Source organism: Antrostomus carolinensis, unplaced genomic scaffold (assembly GCF_000700745.2).
Source record: "Antrostomus carolinensis isolate BGI_N321 unplaced genomic scaffold, ASM70074v2 scaffold25571, whole genome shotgun sequence".
In the NCBI taxonomy this organism is placed as follows: Eukaryota; Metazoa; Chordata; class Aves; order Caprimulgiformes; family Caprimulgidae; genus Antrostomus; species Antrostomus carolinensis.
In genome coordinates this window covers 8427-24476 of record NW_010296736.1, presented here as the reverse complement: position 1 = coordinate 24476, position 16050 = coordinate 8427, and the positions used below count along the sequence as shown (strand labels likewise).

The 16050-nt window shown below is 49.9% G+C and overlaps 1 protein-coding gene across 2 annotated transcripts in view; it reads right to left on the bottom strand.

Moving 5' to 3' along the window:
• The window catches only part of NOS1 (nitric oxide synthase 1), a 41781-nt gene extending 26321 nt beyond the window's left edge, over nt 1-15460 (bottom strand). The window contains exons 1-3 of one of the 2 annotated variants that reach the window (XM_010178389.1): nt 14887-15460; nt 14733-14853; nt 3489-3615 (exon numbers count right to left, since the gene is read on the bottom strand). In XM_010178389.1, the coding sequence (XP_010176691.1) occupies nt 3489-3615; nt 14733-14853; nt 14887-15460 (822 nt within the window). Of the gene's footprint in view, nt 1-3488; nt 3622-14732 lie in introns of both variants that reach the window. The other variant, XM_010178388.1, reaches the window with a different exon arrangement.
• Between the last annotated feature and the right edge of the window lie 590 nt (nt 15461-16050).

Below are 16050 nucleotides of genomic sequence, written 5' to 3'. Positions count from 1 at the left end.
TGCTGCTAAACATCTTGCAGGTATGGCCCAAGAGCATGTTATGAACCCAGATGTAGCAATGACCCCATCCTTGGAAAAAGCAAGCTCATAGTCCAAGCTGGTGGACATCAGCTGCTTAACATCTGCCTACAGATGTTCTACCTTAAACCTGCTCCCTTTGCTTTTTGTCTTTTCCCTGCAGGAACAGGCAAAGTTTGGATCTTTGCTAAAAGAGGGTCATGGGGCAGAGGCATGCCCAATCCCTGGGATGCCAGATGTGCTGGAGCAGCCGAGGTGACACTACCTACAAGAAACAGAGGTACCAGGTCTGGCAACCACATCACAGAGCAGCTGTGGAGAGAGTAACACCCAGAAGAGACTGGGAAAGAGCTGTGTGTGTGTGTGCGTGTGTGTGTGTGTGTCTTCCCTGCACGGCAAAGCTGAAGCCAAATATTACCCCTGGTTCTGTCAGGGAGGTTGTGTGAGATCCTTTCATGTTTTAATTAAGCAGCTGTGATATCAGTGAGTCAAGAGTGGGACAAATGGAGAGACTCATGTAGCAGTCGGGGCGCACATGCATTATGCAAACATCTTTTAGAAGGGAGCGTGTTGGCACTTATCGTCAGCGCACAGCTTGCGAGCTGTCTGCAGCTCCTAGAGAGGCAGGAGAGAAACACACCCAGCTCTGGGTGCTTCTTGGGACCAGAACACAGGGACCATCTCCCTTTTTGCAGACTCAAGTGGGGTCTATAGGTCCTCAACCTTCCTCCCGCGTCCCAGCTGGGCTTCAGGAGTCCCTGTGATGACTATGACATATATTGCCCTGCTGAAATGCATCACCTACGGGAGGATGAGGTCTGCAGCATCAGCCCAGGTCATGGATATATTGTCATGCTGACATTTCCTTCCAGACTGCATTAACCCCGCTAGCTGAAAGTGTGTTTGTTGCTTTTATGAAGCTGTAAATCATCCTCACAAGTGTGAAGCTGATCTGACTCCCTTCCCCTGCTCGCTACATGGACACGCTTCCCTCCAGTTACCCTGCAGCTCCTAACAAATCAATCTGTATGGACTGAAATATGACTCAGGCAGGACCTGGGCTGCTGCAGTCCCAGCAGCTTTCCATGGGTCAGGTTTAGAGCCAGGGGAATTGGGCTCCTGGGAAACAAGCAAAACACACCACGTGATTTTGCAAAAATAAGAGGGATCGATGCCCAACGGGTCTTTTCAGCACCTTATTCCGAGCCTCAGTGAACATTCCTCACCTGGCCAAGTGAACCCACCAAATCCTGCTTTAAAGAACAATGTGTGTAAAAAGCTCACACTTGGCTTGACTTGCCCCTCTGGTAACAGGATTTATTGCAGCTTGCAAGAAGTTCAGTTGCCTTGACCGCATGTATCCTGGGGGAATGGCTGTAGGGAGCATGGGGGGAAAAACCAAACTGCCTCTAGAAGAACAGGCATGCTGATTTGGGGATAAAGAGGATAAAAAGAAAGCTGCACATCTAGTGAAAAAAAAAATTAAAGGGTTTAATAGCAGCTTAAGACGGGGGGGTTTGGCAGCTCGAACACGGAGAGAAATTAAGCTCTGAACACAGAAGGTTATAAAGTGCTTATAGGAACAGACACGTACATGCAAGGAGCTTAGCAAAGGAGTCAGAAAGACAGTGATTTTCCAGAGCTGGGGCACAGAGACCAGAGCAGTGACCTGTCCTTGGGCAAGATGGGCTCGTGATACCTGCCACAGTGCATTAACCACACGGCAGGACACGGGGCTGCCCAGGGACGCGGTTGAACAAAACGTGTTGCAGCTCTTGGATGCACCCATTTGTGCGTGTCGATGTAGGATGATACCCATCGTAAGGTCATCGATGCTTCTGGGAGACCGGGCTGCAATCCTGAGCTGTAGCTAGGTAAAGGGAAGATGGAAATTGCTCCCAACTGCATCTAAGAACCCAACCAAGTTGGTTAAAGCCATGGAGGAAGTCAGCACTCTGCATGCTGCAAAAGTGCATGTGAACATCGTTCTGCTCAGGAGTCCCAGGAGAAACAGTGGTGCTCCTGGCACAGGGGGAAGGAGGATGTGGGCAGAGTTAAACTACTGCAGCCAAGACTATGTCACCTCCATGGGCATGAAGGTACCATGTCACCTCATGTGACCTCACCCCCTGCTTCTGGAGTTGCATTTTATAAAATGCCCATGAAATGGGAAAACATCCACTGGCAGAGCTGTGGCCTGGGGGGTGCTGCTGGACACTGCTGGGAATCAAGGTCAGGCTCAACACAGAATCATTTTGGTTGGAAAAGATCTTTAAGATCATTGAGTCCAACGATGAACCTAACACTGCCAAGTCCAGCCATGTCCCTGAGCACCACATCTACACATCTTTTAAATCTCTCCAGGGATGGTGACTCCACTGCTTCTCTAGGCAGCCCGTTCCAATGCTTGACAACCCTTTTGGTGAAGAAATTAGCTTTGCAGATTAATTCCATGTTATATGAAGATGCATGCCCACAGGGCAGCTGTGATCCCTTCTAGGAATCAGCAGCTTTGAAGTTTTCCTGTTAGGGCCTCCGTGACCATCTCTGCTCCTTTCTTTCTCCTATGAGACCTCAGAGGACAAGGGCACATCTGGGTGTCAACCACACCACAAGTGGCACCCACCCTGTGATGGTCTACATGTGGTATGACAGGGAGAAGCATTGCATTGCAGTTTGTTGGAGCTGGGAAGAGACATCATCCAGAGGTATCTGCTGAGGAAATACTGATTTTCTCAGACATCTTCATGTGACTGCTAAATCACTTTTCTCCCCTCCCTTGGAAAGCCGTCGTTATTATGTCACCATGAAAAATATGGTAGGGCAAGGAGACCAAATAGTCCCCAGACTGGTCCCCTGTGTCCTGCTCTGCTGCTGGTTAATCCCATCAGGGAGACACTTTTGCCCGAACAGGCTCAGCAGTGGTCGTGCATGTCATGTTCTCCCCGAGGTGATCCTTCTGGCCTGGCAGGGTCTGCCTTACGCCTCTGGCTTTGCTACAAACATGGAGTTAATCCATTTTTGGCAAGGAAGCCTGAGAATTTATGTCTGTGAAGTGTGAGGAGATTAAAAGGTACCTTACAACATATGAGCTGAAGTGCTCTATTGAATTACCATCATATGAATCAAAACGACTTTAACGGTGCAACTTGGCTTTTTGCCATGAAAAGGGACAAGTCCCGAGGGAGGTTTCAGAGTCCTGGTCCCTGGCTGTGCTCCCATCCCACTCTGGTCCCTTGGATGAAGAGTATTGTTCTCCAGTGACCTACACCCTGCCTGAACCACAGGGAATTCAGCTTCTGGACCAAATGGGCTCTACAACCCATCAACTTCAGTTCTTAAGATCAAACGTCTTCAGGTTAATGCATGTAGTCCTTGCAGGTTCTCTGTGATGTGAGAGCCCAGCAGGATGGGTCACCAACCCCCAGACTCCCTTCCCACCCAAAGCAGCATGAGCTGTGGGCTCTTACCTGCTCTGCTTCAGAGTAGGGGTTGTTCAGAACCACAGGCACGTTGCTCTTTCCCCACAGGTCACCAAAGACACGGTCATTCTCCATCCGAGCTGGTAAGGCTTTCTGCTCCTTGTTTTCCCCTTCCCTGAAACTGAAGGGTTAAAAACCATTTGAGTCAGTGGACTGGAGGGCAGATGGGTGCTGGGACTATAGGATCAGGACCTGGAGCCATCACTCTAGGACCTGCTCTAGTTGCTTCCCACAAGAGCAAAACCTCATGCACCATCAGGGAGGAAACGTTCTGCCTCAGCCGAGGGAATGAATCACCACGTCGAGGGCGACCGAAACACAATAGAGATGTCAGCGCTCGGGCGAGCGTGGTGCCTGCAGAACAACAGGAAACACCTGCCCCAATGCTGGCATGGGGTTACATGGTGGACCCTCTGCACTCCAAAAACCAAGCTGGAACCCTGCAAATGCAAACATGGAGCTGGGGAAAGGAGAACCGCCCCGTTCCACAGATGTAAAACCTCACAGCAAAACCTCACAGCAACACCTGCTGGGTTTGCAAGAGCTGCTTGGTTTTTATGAGCAGAGAAAAGGGAAAGAAAAAACCAAACCAAGAAAAAGAGGTGGTTCCCAGGAGGGAGAGACAGTGCTCTCTACTCTTCCTGACCTTTACTGATGCTGTAAATGCCGGCGAGCGCAAGTGATTTTACTCAAACGAACGGATGGATTGCCTCCATGGAGCTGGGGACGTTGGTAAGGCTGAGGGACTGAGGACATCCCCAGTGCTGCTTGCCCTGGCCTGTGTGGTGAGACTGGTGTAACTCATGGTGCACACAGTCTACTACTCATGTTTTACCCAGGGAACCCACCATGGGATGTCGGTGAGGCTGTTAAATGCCATCTGAGCAGGTGATGGAAAACCAGCCCTCGCGAAGGAGAAAAACAAATGGGGTTTAGGGACGTGATATTCAGAGAAGGGAGGCTGTGGCTTCCACACCAAAGACATCGACCAGCCTGGTGAGGCCACGTGTGAGGAGGAGCTCCTTGGGTTGGGATGCATGGTGCCACGGGACAGGATGGGTGCAGCCCCATGGCTCACAGCCACCTTACTCAACAGACCATCGAGGTAATGCGCTCTGGCAATTGTTTGCTCCTGCTCTCAATTCTTAAAAGTCTTCCAGATGCCCCCAAAGTCAATAATGAGCCTTCCCACTAGTGACAGTGGGCTTTGGGCACCAACCAAAGTAGGACACTCGCACATAATTCACACCAACATGATGCTTTTGACACCATCTCAAGAAGATACGCACATACAAACAAATCCAGTTTCACAATCCTTCTTGCCCCCCCCACTTTGTCACAGCTTAAAGAAAATACTTCACTTAAGGATGATCTCCCTGGGCTGTAAGGTTTCTGTAATTTTTCTGCCTTTAGAGAACAACATTCAGCTGCCAAAATATGACACTAGGCTCCTGGACACCTTCCAAACATTGGCTGCCTTAGGGTGAAAGTGGGCAGCGTGGTGCAAGCGAGGAGGTACATGTGCCACAGTAGCAGTTTTTACTGGGTTTTCTATGTCCCCCCCCAAGAAAAGATTGTTGTTCTTTTGTGACTTGGCTCCTACCAGTACATGAAAGTGTTTCAATCAGATAAAACACAAGAAACCCCACCCTCTGCACGGCGCAGCCGCAGCCAAAGAAAACAGGTCCCGGCTCTCTGCTCTACAGTGACAGCACTGCTGGGAGCACTCTGCAGCAGTGCAGGTCCCAGGGCTGGGGACAACCGTGAACCATGGGGAACCCACTCTGCCTTCTACCAGCCCAGCCAACAGGGAAGCTCAGGGTCTCTTGACATATCCAGCCTACTTCCATCTGGAGTATTCCCAGCAGCAAAACAGAGAATTATTAGGATGAAAATTCATCCAGTCTGGTTCTTCAACATCGAGGCTAGCTATTAAACCTCTTGGAGAATACTCTTCTCCACAGCTGCACATCTTGCCCTGAGCCTCATCATATCAGGGAGAGCAGAGGCAGGTCAACACAGAGCCACTGAGCATGTGAAGTGGTGGCCATACCCAAGCCATCTCCTGATGAGCCCCAATATGCTGCGCCCCATGACTGGCCCAAAATCAAGATACAAGCACTAAATATGTCAGGTGACAGAAAAAAATCCCTTGGCTTTATTGATGCCTGGGACTTGGCAGAGGGAACCTACCTCCTGGGGGACCACAGTGCCTCTCCAGGGGCACAGACTTTGCCTCTATGCAGACAGGAAAGGCTGGGGCAGACAGACCCCAGCATGACAGACGTCCCACAGGCACCTCCAAAATGACACTGAGCATACACCTGCAGGCACCTAGCATGACCTGCTGTTTCCAGGAAGGTGTTTGCAAGCCCATCTAAATAGATGTCTGCCGGCAAAAGAGAACCTCGGAGAAGAATCCATCAATCGGCAGCAGCAGCAGGAGGTCTCAGCCAGGAGGCTGCATGTGTAATCTCGTTGTCTACACACTAGCAAAGACATAAATGTTGGTACATGTGCCAACAGCATGGAAAAAGACCAGATGCTTGAATTAAATCATCGCTCTAGTTGGTGACTTTCTGCATGACAAGTATTGCTGGAGCAGGACCCTGCTCCATTCACTGGCCTCAAGCATCACTGAGATTCACCATCCTGAGGAACAGGGAAATCCAGGTGAGCATTGAGGGTTGGAAGCTAGGAGCAAATGCTCCACATCCCATTGCACGTTTGCAGCCGGGGCAGAAATGGGTTATGTATTGTGATTCTTGAAGAACTTAGAGCTGCATGAACCAGGCAGCGAGGTGCTGCCCTCACCCTCAGTCTCTGCTAGAAAAGCAGAGTCAAGCGTAGCTGTGACAAAACCATCAGACTAAACTCGTGGTCTTATCTCCTGCCTCCGTGCTGGTGTTGTGCTGCAGTTTGGGTGCTGGGTGAGGAGGTCCATCCCTCGCAGGGCTGCGGGTACATGCCCCTGCGCTGAGCTAGTGCAGACCTCTCCCGGATGAGGCTGCCCAGAAGTATCCGGCTCTGTCTTTTCGAGAGAGACAGGGAGAGAAAAGCCACATTCAGAGCAGCCACAGCCTCACCCCAGATGGGAGAAAAAAATAATAATAATTAAAAAAAATAAATCAATTGCTTCATTTTGCAAATATTTCCTGCCCGTTTCTTGTAACTGCCTTGTTTGTGAGCTCAGGCAGGAACAGGGTCTTCTGGGTCAGTTATTTTCCTCTCTTGGCTTGGCTTCCCCAGCCACCAGCAGAGACACGGGGTGACCCGCCACGTTCGTACGAGGATGCCGCTCACACACTCAAGGAGACCGGCAGGATGGCCCAAACACCAACCCTCAGCTCAGTCTCCAGAGAACATTTCCAAAAGCTCTTTAGCACAGGAGAGCCCAAAGGGTCATTCTTAGGGCTTCTGGTGGGCGATGGGGAGGGTGAACTTCCCCCCCCCAAGGGGTGTTTAAAGGCAGCCAGGTTGGGCACCTCCAGGGAGCAGGGAAGAGGGAAGCCTTTGGAGAAATCCTCCTGACTCACCGTCAAACCCAGCCTGGGCACTTTGGAACATTGAACAGGATTTTTTAAATCACCCTTTAGTGTCTTTGAGGCACTGGAAGCAACACTGAAGATCTGTCCTTGGAGGCACTTGCTTGGCTGAACTCTCCCTGGCCTGGTTTCGGTTGGGATAGAGCTAATTTTCTTCTTAGTAGCTAAAAGAGCGCGGTGTTTGGGTTTCAATCTGGGATTTGCTATGAGAAGAATGTTGATAATATAGTGATGTTTTCAGTTGTTGCTAAGAAATCAAGGACTTTTCAATGTCTCGTGTTTTGCCAGTGTAGGACTCGCTAGAAGGACTTGCACAAGCTGGATAGAAGCATAGTGAGAGCAACAGACTTCAATTGGCCAATGAGATATTCCATATCATATAATGTCATATGCAGTATATAAATGAGGGTTGGCCAGAAAACTTTTTTTCTCACTCTTCTGGGACTGGGGTTTCAGGATTTTCCCTGCTCTAGGTTCACTAGCTGGGAATGGGCTGGGTATCAGTCTGCAGGAGGTGAGCAATTGCACTGTGCATCAGTCATTTGTATATTCCATTATTATTGTTTTTATCATTATTATTGTAATTATTATTTTATTTTAAAATTTTATTTCATTTATTAAATTGTTTTTATCTCAATCCAAGAGTTTTCTCACTTTAACCCTTCTGATTCTCTTCCCTGTTTCCCTGGCAGGGGAGGATGAGCGAGTGAGTCTGTGGTGCTTGGCTGCCAGCTGGGTTAAAACCACTACAGAGTGACTCTGATAAAGACCGTTTCGGCGTTTCATGAACTGGCTCAGGTGTTTTGCCAGTGTAGGACTCGCTAGAAGGACTTGCACAAGCTGGATAGAAGCATAGTGAGAGCAACAGACTTCAATTGGCCAATGAGATATTCCATATCATATAATGTCATATGCAGTATATAAATGAGGGTTGGCCAGAAAACGAGGCTCTCACTCCTCCAGGATTGCAGTTTCAGGATCTGTCTCCTCCTCTGGGATCACTAGCTAGGAATGAGCTGAGCAGTGGTTGGTGGGTAGTGAGCAATTGCATTGTGCATCACTCGTTTGTACATTCTATTATTATTAATTATTATTATTACTATTATTATTGTATTACAATGTTATAATTATTATTTCATTTTATTTCAATTATTACATTGTTTTTATCTCAACCTTTGACTCTCCTTCCCCTTACCCCTCCAATTCTCTCCCCGTTCCCCAGGGTAGAGGGGAAGGTGAGCAAGCGGCTGAGTGGTTTTTAGTGGCCAACTGAGTTAAATCACAACACTCCCAAAGGTCAGATCCAGGATCCAGAGATCCCTCTGTGACCCGGTCCCACTGCCAGGTCTATTAAATATTAAAACATCAAGATCTCTTGGATCCAGAGCAGGTTCTTGAGAAGGGACCCTGTTTGATGTTGTCTTTTGTTCTGGAAGGAAAATTTGTTACTTAAAAAAAGAAAGAGGAACCCTGCCCTCCCCCACTGGTGCAAAGACAGAGCCTGAGATGCTGCCTCACCTCGGAAAGAGCATCTGGCTGCTGGGAGAAATGAGAGGCACCACTGTTTTCTTTTGACTAATTTGATGATGTTGCAGTGCTCAGAGTGATGAAGCAGGAGGGAAGTTGCTGAGACAGCCCTTTGAGAAATTTCTCCAAAGCTTTTCCAAAAAGAAAGGGGGGGGAAAAAATAGTAACAAGAAAATTTGTCACTTTTCTCCTTTGAATTTGCTCGGCAGAAGAATCTCTCTGATTTCCCATGCAGAGATGAGATACCGCTGGTTGCTGCAATCGCCAGGGACCAGTTTGGATGAACCGATAAGGATACTGGTGTCCACGCTTCCGATGATGGCTCTCGTGCCGTGATGTCGACGTCACACTGTGCTGTGACTCCGAGGGATGGACTCCTTCCTGGCCCTTGTCCCGATAGCTGAAAACCCTACGCTTGAGCTTGGGACTGCGTGAGAAGCTCACACGAGCACATCTCGCTCTGAGCTTTGGGAGAGAAATACCTTCTTTTTACCTTCTCCTCTCCTGAAGTGTCCTTGGAGATGGCTGCAAGGCTCCACTGCCCACTGCTCCTCCTTCAAGTGCTGGAGGACAGGGTGAACAGCTCTTGCCTCACCTTTCTTTTGCCCCACAGAAAACCATAGTCCAGAGGACATTGCATCCTCAGAAGTTCATATTTCCTTGCTATCATGCCCCCAGGGCAGCTCACAGTCTGCAACGTTGGAAAATGTGCTGGCTGCAGATTCCTCACCTCATGGATTAAAGCAAGGTCTGGCACAATGGCACGTGTTTGAGGGAGAGGCAGGAGAAGGGATCAGGCAGGGTCTGGGAGTTGCAGGGTGAAGAGGATGGAGCAGAGCTCAGGAAAGAAGTAGGAATGCTGGAAGAAGAAGGAATAGCTCCAAAAGGTGGGCTGTTGAGAGAGTTGGGGCTGTTGAGCCTGGAGAAGAGAAGGCTCCAGGGAGACCTTCTAGCAGCCTCCCAGTACCTGAAGGGGCTCCAGGAAGGCTGGGGAGGGACTTTGGCCAAGGGCAGGGAGTGAGAGAACAAGGGGTGATGGGTTGAAAGTGGCAGAGGGGAGATGGAGCTGAGATGTGAGGAAGAAATTCTTTGTTGTGAGGGTGGTGAGACAGTGTCCCAGGTTGGCCAGAGAAGTTGTGGCTGCTCCTCCCTGGAAGTGTTGAAGGCCAGGCTGGATGAGGCTTTGAGCAACCTGGTCTAGTGGAAGGTGTCCCTGCTGCTGGCAGGGGGGTTGGAACTGGATGATCTTTAAGGTCCCTTCCAACCCAAACCAATCTGTGATCCTATTCTATCATGTGCTCTTTGGAGAGAGCCTGGAGAAGGCAATTGCAGAGCAATCAAAAAGCAAGAAACCCCTTCCCAAATGAGAAAGATGGGCTTGAACAGCACTGAAAGAAGAGGACAAAAGCCTCACAGACAAGCATGCAGCATGGCTTGAAGAAGATGTTGCGCTCTCAGAAGGTCAGAGCGTTGCTGGGCTGTGCCCAGGGCTGGGATTAGGGACTAATGAGCTGAGCAAGCTGCACAAAGCAGCTTCAGAGAGAGGCCTGTGAAATACGAGGGTGGTAAATGCCATTGGCATTGTTAGATAGAGACCTGGGAACAGATCCCAAAAAATGATCCCAAAGTCCCATCAGCATCGGTCAAGATTCAGCCAGCGTCAGATGCAACCCGCAGCCACCACGTGTGTCCCTTCACAGCCATGCCCAAAGACCACCCGGAGAATTCCAGCCTCAGCATCTTATTTGGAGACTGAAGGCAGTTCAGGTCTGCCAGGAAGGTGCAGGCTTGGGTGGGCCATGGATTTGTCTGTTGGGACCACCTACAAGGAGAAGGACTGTCCCATGGGATGCAAGAAGCAGCACCAGCGAAGGGGGCTGGGAGGGTGAAGGATGCTTTGGGGATTGGTCTGAGAAGGTTCCACGAGGGTATGTTTGAGTGGAACACGCTGTTTGTGGGCACAAAATGTCTCGCTGGATTAGACTGATGGAGTCAGAGTGACGAGGAGGAAGAATCTGCCGAGGGAGAAGGGGTGGGTGATTCGCTGCCAAAGCTTCTGACTTCACCATTTTGCAGAACGGCAATAACACCAGAGTTTCAGGGAACCTTTTCATTTCAGAAGGTTTTTAAAGTTGCGTGTCCAAGTAGAGAATAATGAAGACATCAGAAATGCAAATGAAATGTTTTGAGCAACACAAAAGAGATTTTGGCGGCAGCGAAGGAGGTGGGAGGAAGAGAATTTTCTCTTCGAGAACTGCAAAATTATGGGGTTTGTTCCAATGCAGGATGGAGCCTGAAACCTTGAAACCCTTCATAACCAGAACTCCTGCTCTCAGCACACTTCTCCCTCTCAGGGCTGCTGATGCTGCTTTTTGGACCGAAACTGCCATGTTTCCATCATGCTGTTCCATGTTATGGAATAGACCTGAGAGGAAAAATAAATACTGGCAACTCGGTGAGGGAAGGAAGATGGGACATGACAATCTCCCTAGAGCTCAGAGGGAAAACAGACCTGGGTTAGCTGGCAGGGAGTGAATCAAACTCTATTTTTGTTTTCTAGCCCCCAGTGAGCCTCGTGGCAGAAATGCCAGCTCTCATCATACCTTGAGCCCCACTTCCATCCTCTGTTTTATCATCGACTTCATCGCAGATGGCCTGAGCCGAGTTGCTGACATTCAGCCATGGTCATAGCCTGTCCCATGGGCACACACCATGGATCCAGGGCACCTTACAGCTGAAAATCATCAGGGAGCAAAAGCCAGGTCACTGTAGGGACAACTCCCCCGGGGAGCACAGACCATGGATGCAGGGATGGAGATGAACTGATTTCTTCCCCCAGTGCAAACTTCACAGTTTCCAGTTTTCCTTGTGAGTACCAGTAGAGACCCGGGCTGGAAGCTCAAAGCATCAGGTGTCATTTGAATCACTTTTGACAAAGCCCACCTTGAACAAGAAGTGTTTGGCTCCTTGTGAATAACCTCAAACTTGTTCCATTCCTTTCTGCCCTAGGAAAGCTGTCACAGCTCCACGAGCTGGACTGGCTTTGACAAAGTGCTGCAGGCTGTGAAGGTCAACACCAGGTGAAGATGGAGACAGAACAGGATTGGTCCTAAGACCAGCATCTCCAGCTGGACTGATGGTCAAGTGGTCCAGGCTGTAGGTGTCAAGCTCAACCTTGAGCAAGGTTTTGCACCCTCCTGGTGCCTAGGTAGAGCTCTGTTCCTGTTTTGACTAACGCCAGCTTTGCTTGCTCTCCTCTAAGCCTGGAGAAGTCACAGCCTACAGCGTTAGAGCTGCATCAATCTGCTAAAACTTGCTTATTTTTTTGGGCATTTCTTTGGCATCGACCAACAATCTCCCCAGTCATCCACTCCCCGTCGCTCACTGACCTTTCTGCACTTCTCTGATGGACCAAGAAAACTCTCACTGGAGAAGACCTTCATGATGCCCCAGCTCTGTCTGAGACCCAGCAGAGGAGATGAATCATCTCCAGCCCGTCGCAGGAGTGGAAGGAGAGACGGCTGAGAAATGCCCTTTACCCTGCAGAGCAGCTCTCGACAAGTTTTCCCTGCAGTATATCTCCTTCCCACTCCTCTGCTCGAGCCCAGGTCTTCTCGGTCATACGAGTCCTGCTGCAAGAGTGAGGCTGCAGCTTTTCATCAAGCACAAGACTGAAGACTAATTTTGACTGAAAAGTGGATTTTCAATCTTGAGGTACATAGATTACATAGATTTTTTTTTTTTAAAGGATATTGAAAAATAAAGTGAGTAGAGTTTTGATGAAGTACCCACTCTGCTAATATCCTTGCTGGTCTGAGGTCCTTCAGTTTAAGTGAATTCAAAGTGGTTCAGTTTAATCTCTTCAGGAGTAGCAGAGACTCCTCAAAGAAAAAACACTTTTTTTAAAATTCTTTCCCCCAGCTGGAGCAGAATTTCCTTGGAAAACTTGCAGCTGGTGGGATGGGGACACTGAGGGGGACAATTTGACGGGTGAGGCTGTACCTTGTATTGGGATTATGTCCTCCAAGGGTTTTACCAGATTACAACCCCCAGCTCCACTGCAGGAGTTTTAGCAAAACTAGAAGGACAGAGGGGATTTTTAAGCATCCCTGCACATTTTGTTGGATCTGTAATCAAGCACAACCTCTTCAAGGTCTCAATTCTTTGGTTGCTTAAAAAAGGTTCCCTCAGGGATGTGTTGGTCATGGATTAAAGTACGTGCAGCCCAGGCAGGTGGCCCTCAGTGAGTTGAGCTCAGAGGGTTAAATTCCCTCCTATTGCACAGCAGAGACCAAACCCAAGGGTTTCTGAAAGACCTGGGGGGGTGCATGGTGGGGAAGGGACAGCAGGGAAGGATGTCCCAGAGTGTGTCCCATCCCACAGCTCTTCCCCATCTGCCACCCGCCGCCGGCTTGAGCTGATTTTTTTTTTCCCTCTGACTCACTGTGGCCACCCTAATGGGCTTTGAGGAACCGTGTCCTCCACGGAAAAAATGCATTATTTGGGAGAGAGCAGAAACATCGGCGCAAAAACAACTGAAAAATTTTTTAAAAAAATTAAAAAAGCAAATGGAAAATACACAGCGTGGGTGTTGGTTTGTGATGGGAGCAACTGGGAGATCAGGACAAGGGAAGCCACCGCAGGGATCCTGCTCCTCCTCCTCCAGCCAACAGCCTTTACCCTCTCGTTTCAGATATAAAAATTCAATATTTTAATTTTATTTTATTTTCCCCTCCCTAAGGAAGCCGGTGCAGCAAAGGAACTTGAAGTTACTAATCTCTCTGTCACTGAACCACGATCACCAGGTTCAGTGAACCCTCCTGAAAATACCTCCTGGCTTTTACAGCTGGTCGATAACTGAGGGCAGTCGCAACCTGCCGCAGCACTTGACACCACTAAAATCTGCTCGGGGACTTGGGGAAAGGCACCAGGAAAAGGCAACATGACATCGCTAATAAATGGCCAGGAGGAGAGAGAGCTGCTAGTGAAAAAAAAACCACCCCAAAAAACCTCCCAATTATGTTTTTGCAAAGTGTGAAGGACCACGGGGAGCTGCTTTGGCTCTGGAGCGATGGTCTGCAGCTCAGGGAAATGCTGAGGAAGATCAGGAGGGCAACACCATGCACATGGCCCCTCGCAGAGACAGGTACCTGAAATGAAGCCGTTCCACCCACGGGATGGGACTTCACCCTCCTCAAGAGGCCATGGGGCAAGCATCCATCTGTCCCCACCCTTCTTCTACACGTGTATGTATATTGAAATAATGAGCTTCATCTAGAAATGGTGGAGGAGATGAACAGGCAGCTCTGCTGTTGCATTTCAACGAGGGTTGGCCATTTCTGAGCTCTCGATGGGAAGCATTTCCCCACTTGTTCCCTTTCCCTACACACAGAAGGCAGGAGCACCCAAGGCAGGTCCCGCTGCCCGTGCGCAGAGGTCCCCTTGGCTTCAGCTGGAGCTGGACTGGGGATCCCCTCTCCCCAAAGCCACAGCTGGATTGCCAAAAGCTATTTTGAAACTCATTTCATAGAATCACAGACTGATTTGGGTTGGAAAGGACCTTAAAGATCATCTAGTTCCAACCCCCCTGCCAGGGACAGGGACACCTTCCACTAGACCAGATTTCTCCTGGGACACATCATACTCTGCTGGTCTGACCTTCCTTCTCCCTCTTGGGCAGGTAATCAACAGCAGATTTCAAGGTGAGAGCTCCAAAGCAGAATACCAAGGACAGACAACACCATAAATCTCACTTGACAGGTGGGGAAACTGAGGCATGGGATTTTGTTTAAACCTAAAGCAAATGAGATTGAGAACATGGAACAGAAACAAATGCCAGCCCAGCCCATGACCCACCACATCGCATAGCTCAGCTTTCCATATGAGACATTACTCCTGCTAACTCCCTGGTTTCTCACATCTTTCTCCCTTTCTTCCACCATCTGCTCCCAATTTTTCATTTCTTTTCTTTTCTCTTCCCCTCATCGACCGCTTCCCTTTTTTTTTTTTTGCACCCCTTCCTCTCCATCTCCATCCTGCTGTGTCAGACAGCGGGAATTTCTGGAGAGGTGTCCACCAACACCTGAACCAGCCACGTTGGGTAGCCAAAACCAGCACATTCCACGAAATATATATATAAAAAATGTATTTAGGGACCTACCAGTCCACCTGGACTTCTATATCTCTTGTCTCTACCTTGGAGGGTGCATCTCCATCGCTGTTCTTACTGCTGCTCTTCAGGAGATCCAGGACAGGCTCGATTTCTTTGAGCAGTTCATTGTCTTCCATGCCACCGTTGAGGCAAGGGTGACCACAAGCCCCCTCCTTTCGCTTCCCAGCGTCCTGTCCTTTGCTGTCGGTAACGACACCGTTAACATGGACCATCGGCTCCACCTCCCGCCCCATCTCTCTTGTCCACAGGGAGCCCATGGTGCGGTCGGTCACTGGCAGCGGCTGCTCTTTGCTGTGCAGGTTTGGGTTGGACAAGTCAACTGCCTTTGGAGTCAGGCAGAGGGGTCTGGTGACACGAATGGTTTTTGGTGTCCCGTCACCTGCAAAAGTGGTCTCCAGGTGAGTGGTGAAGCCCTCGGGGCCCCGCAGGATGAGGACCACGTAGGTCTCGGAAGCAATGCTTCTCAGTATCTCCAGCGCGGTCTCATAGCTCATGTCCACCAGAGGTCTGCCATTGACGGCTAAAATGATGTCCCCAGCCTGGATAAGGCCACTCTGCTCTGCAGCCCCTCCCCGGATCAGGTCTGAGATGATGACGGGTGGCTTGCTGACGCGCTCCTTCACCAAGAAGCCGAGGCCGCCCACCTTACGCTTGAAGAGCCTCACCGAGATGACGTTGGGCTGTATCTGCTGCACGCTGAACACATTCTCTTCCATGGTAGCCCCACTCTTCAAGCCTGCAGACCAGGACTTCAACAACTTGCTAAGCACTGAGAAATTCACTGCTCGAGATGTTTATCCACGTTGGGTGGGGAAGGGGCAACTCTTTGGCTTTTAAGTGGTCTCACTGCAAAGCTCCTCTGGGCTTCAGCTGCAGGCTGGCTCTCTGCAGCATCCTCACTGCTGCGTGTCAGCCAGGGAAAGCACGGTGTGTCACTGTTGGGAAGCAAGGCTAGGGACAGGGCGGGCAGGGTGGGCAGGGCTGGGCATTGCGTGGCCGAGCAGGGGCTGGAGGGGACAACATGCTAGCTTCCAGTTAACCTCTGGTCCTGTGCTGGGCAGAAGAGGGGAGGCAGTCTGCTCGCTTCACCGACATCCCTGCGAACACTCCATGAGCTTCTTTATCTGGAAAGGAGATAAAAACAACAAAGGAGAAGGAAAAGTAAGACGGGTGGAAGCGCCGGCTCGGCACGGGGCTCGGCTCACTGCAAACACCCCCATGCATCAGCCTGTCCCCACAGATGTCACCCCCCTGGGCTGTGGCTGGGAGACAGGCTGGCGGCCTCCACCCGCCCCGGGCTTTCTTC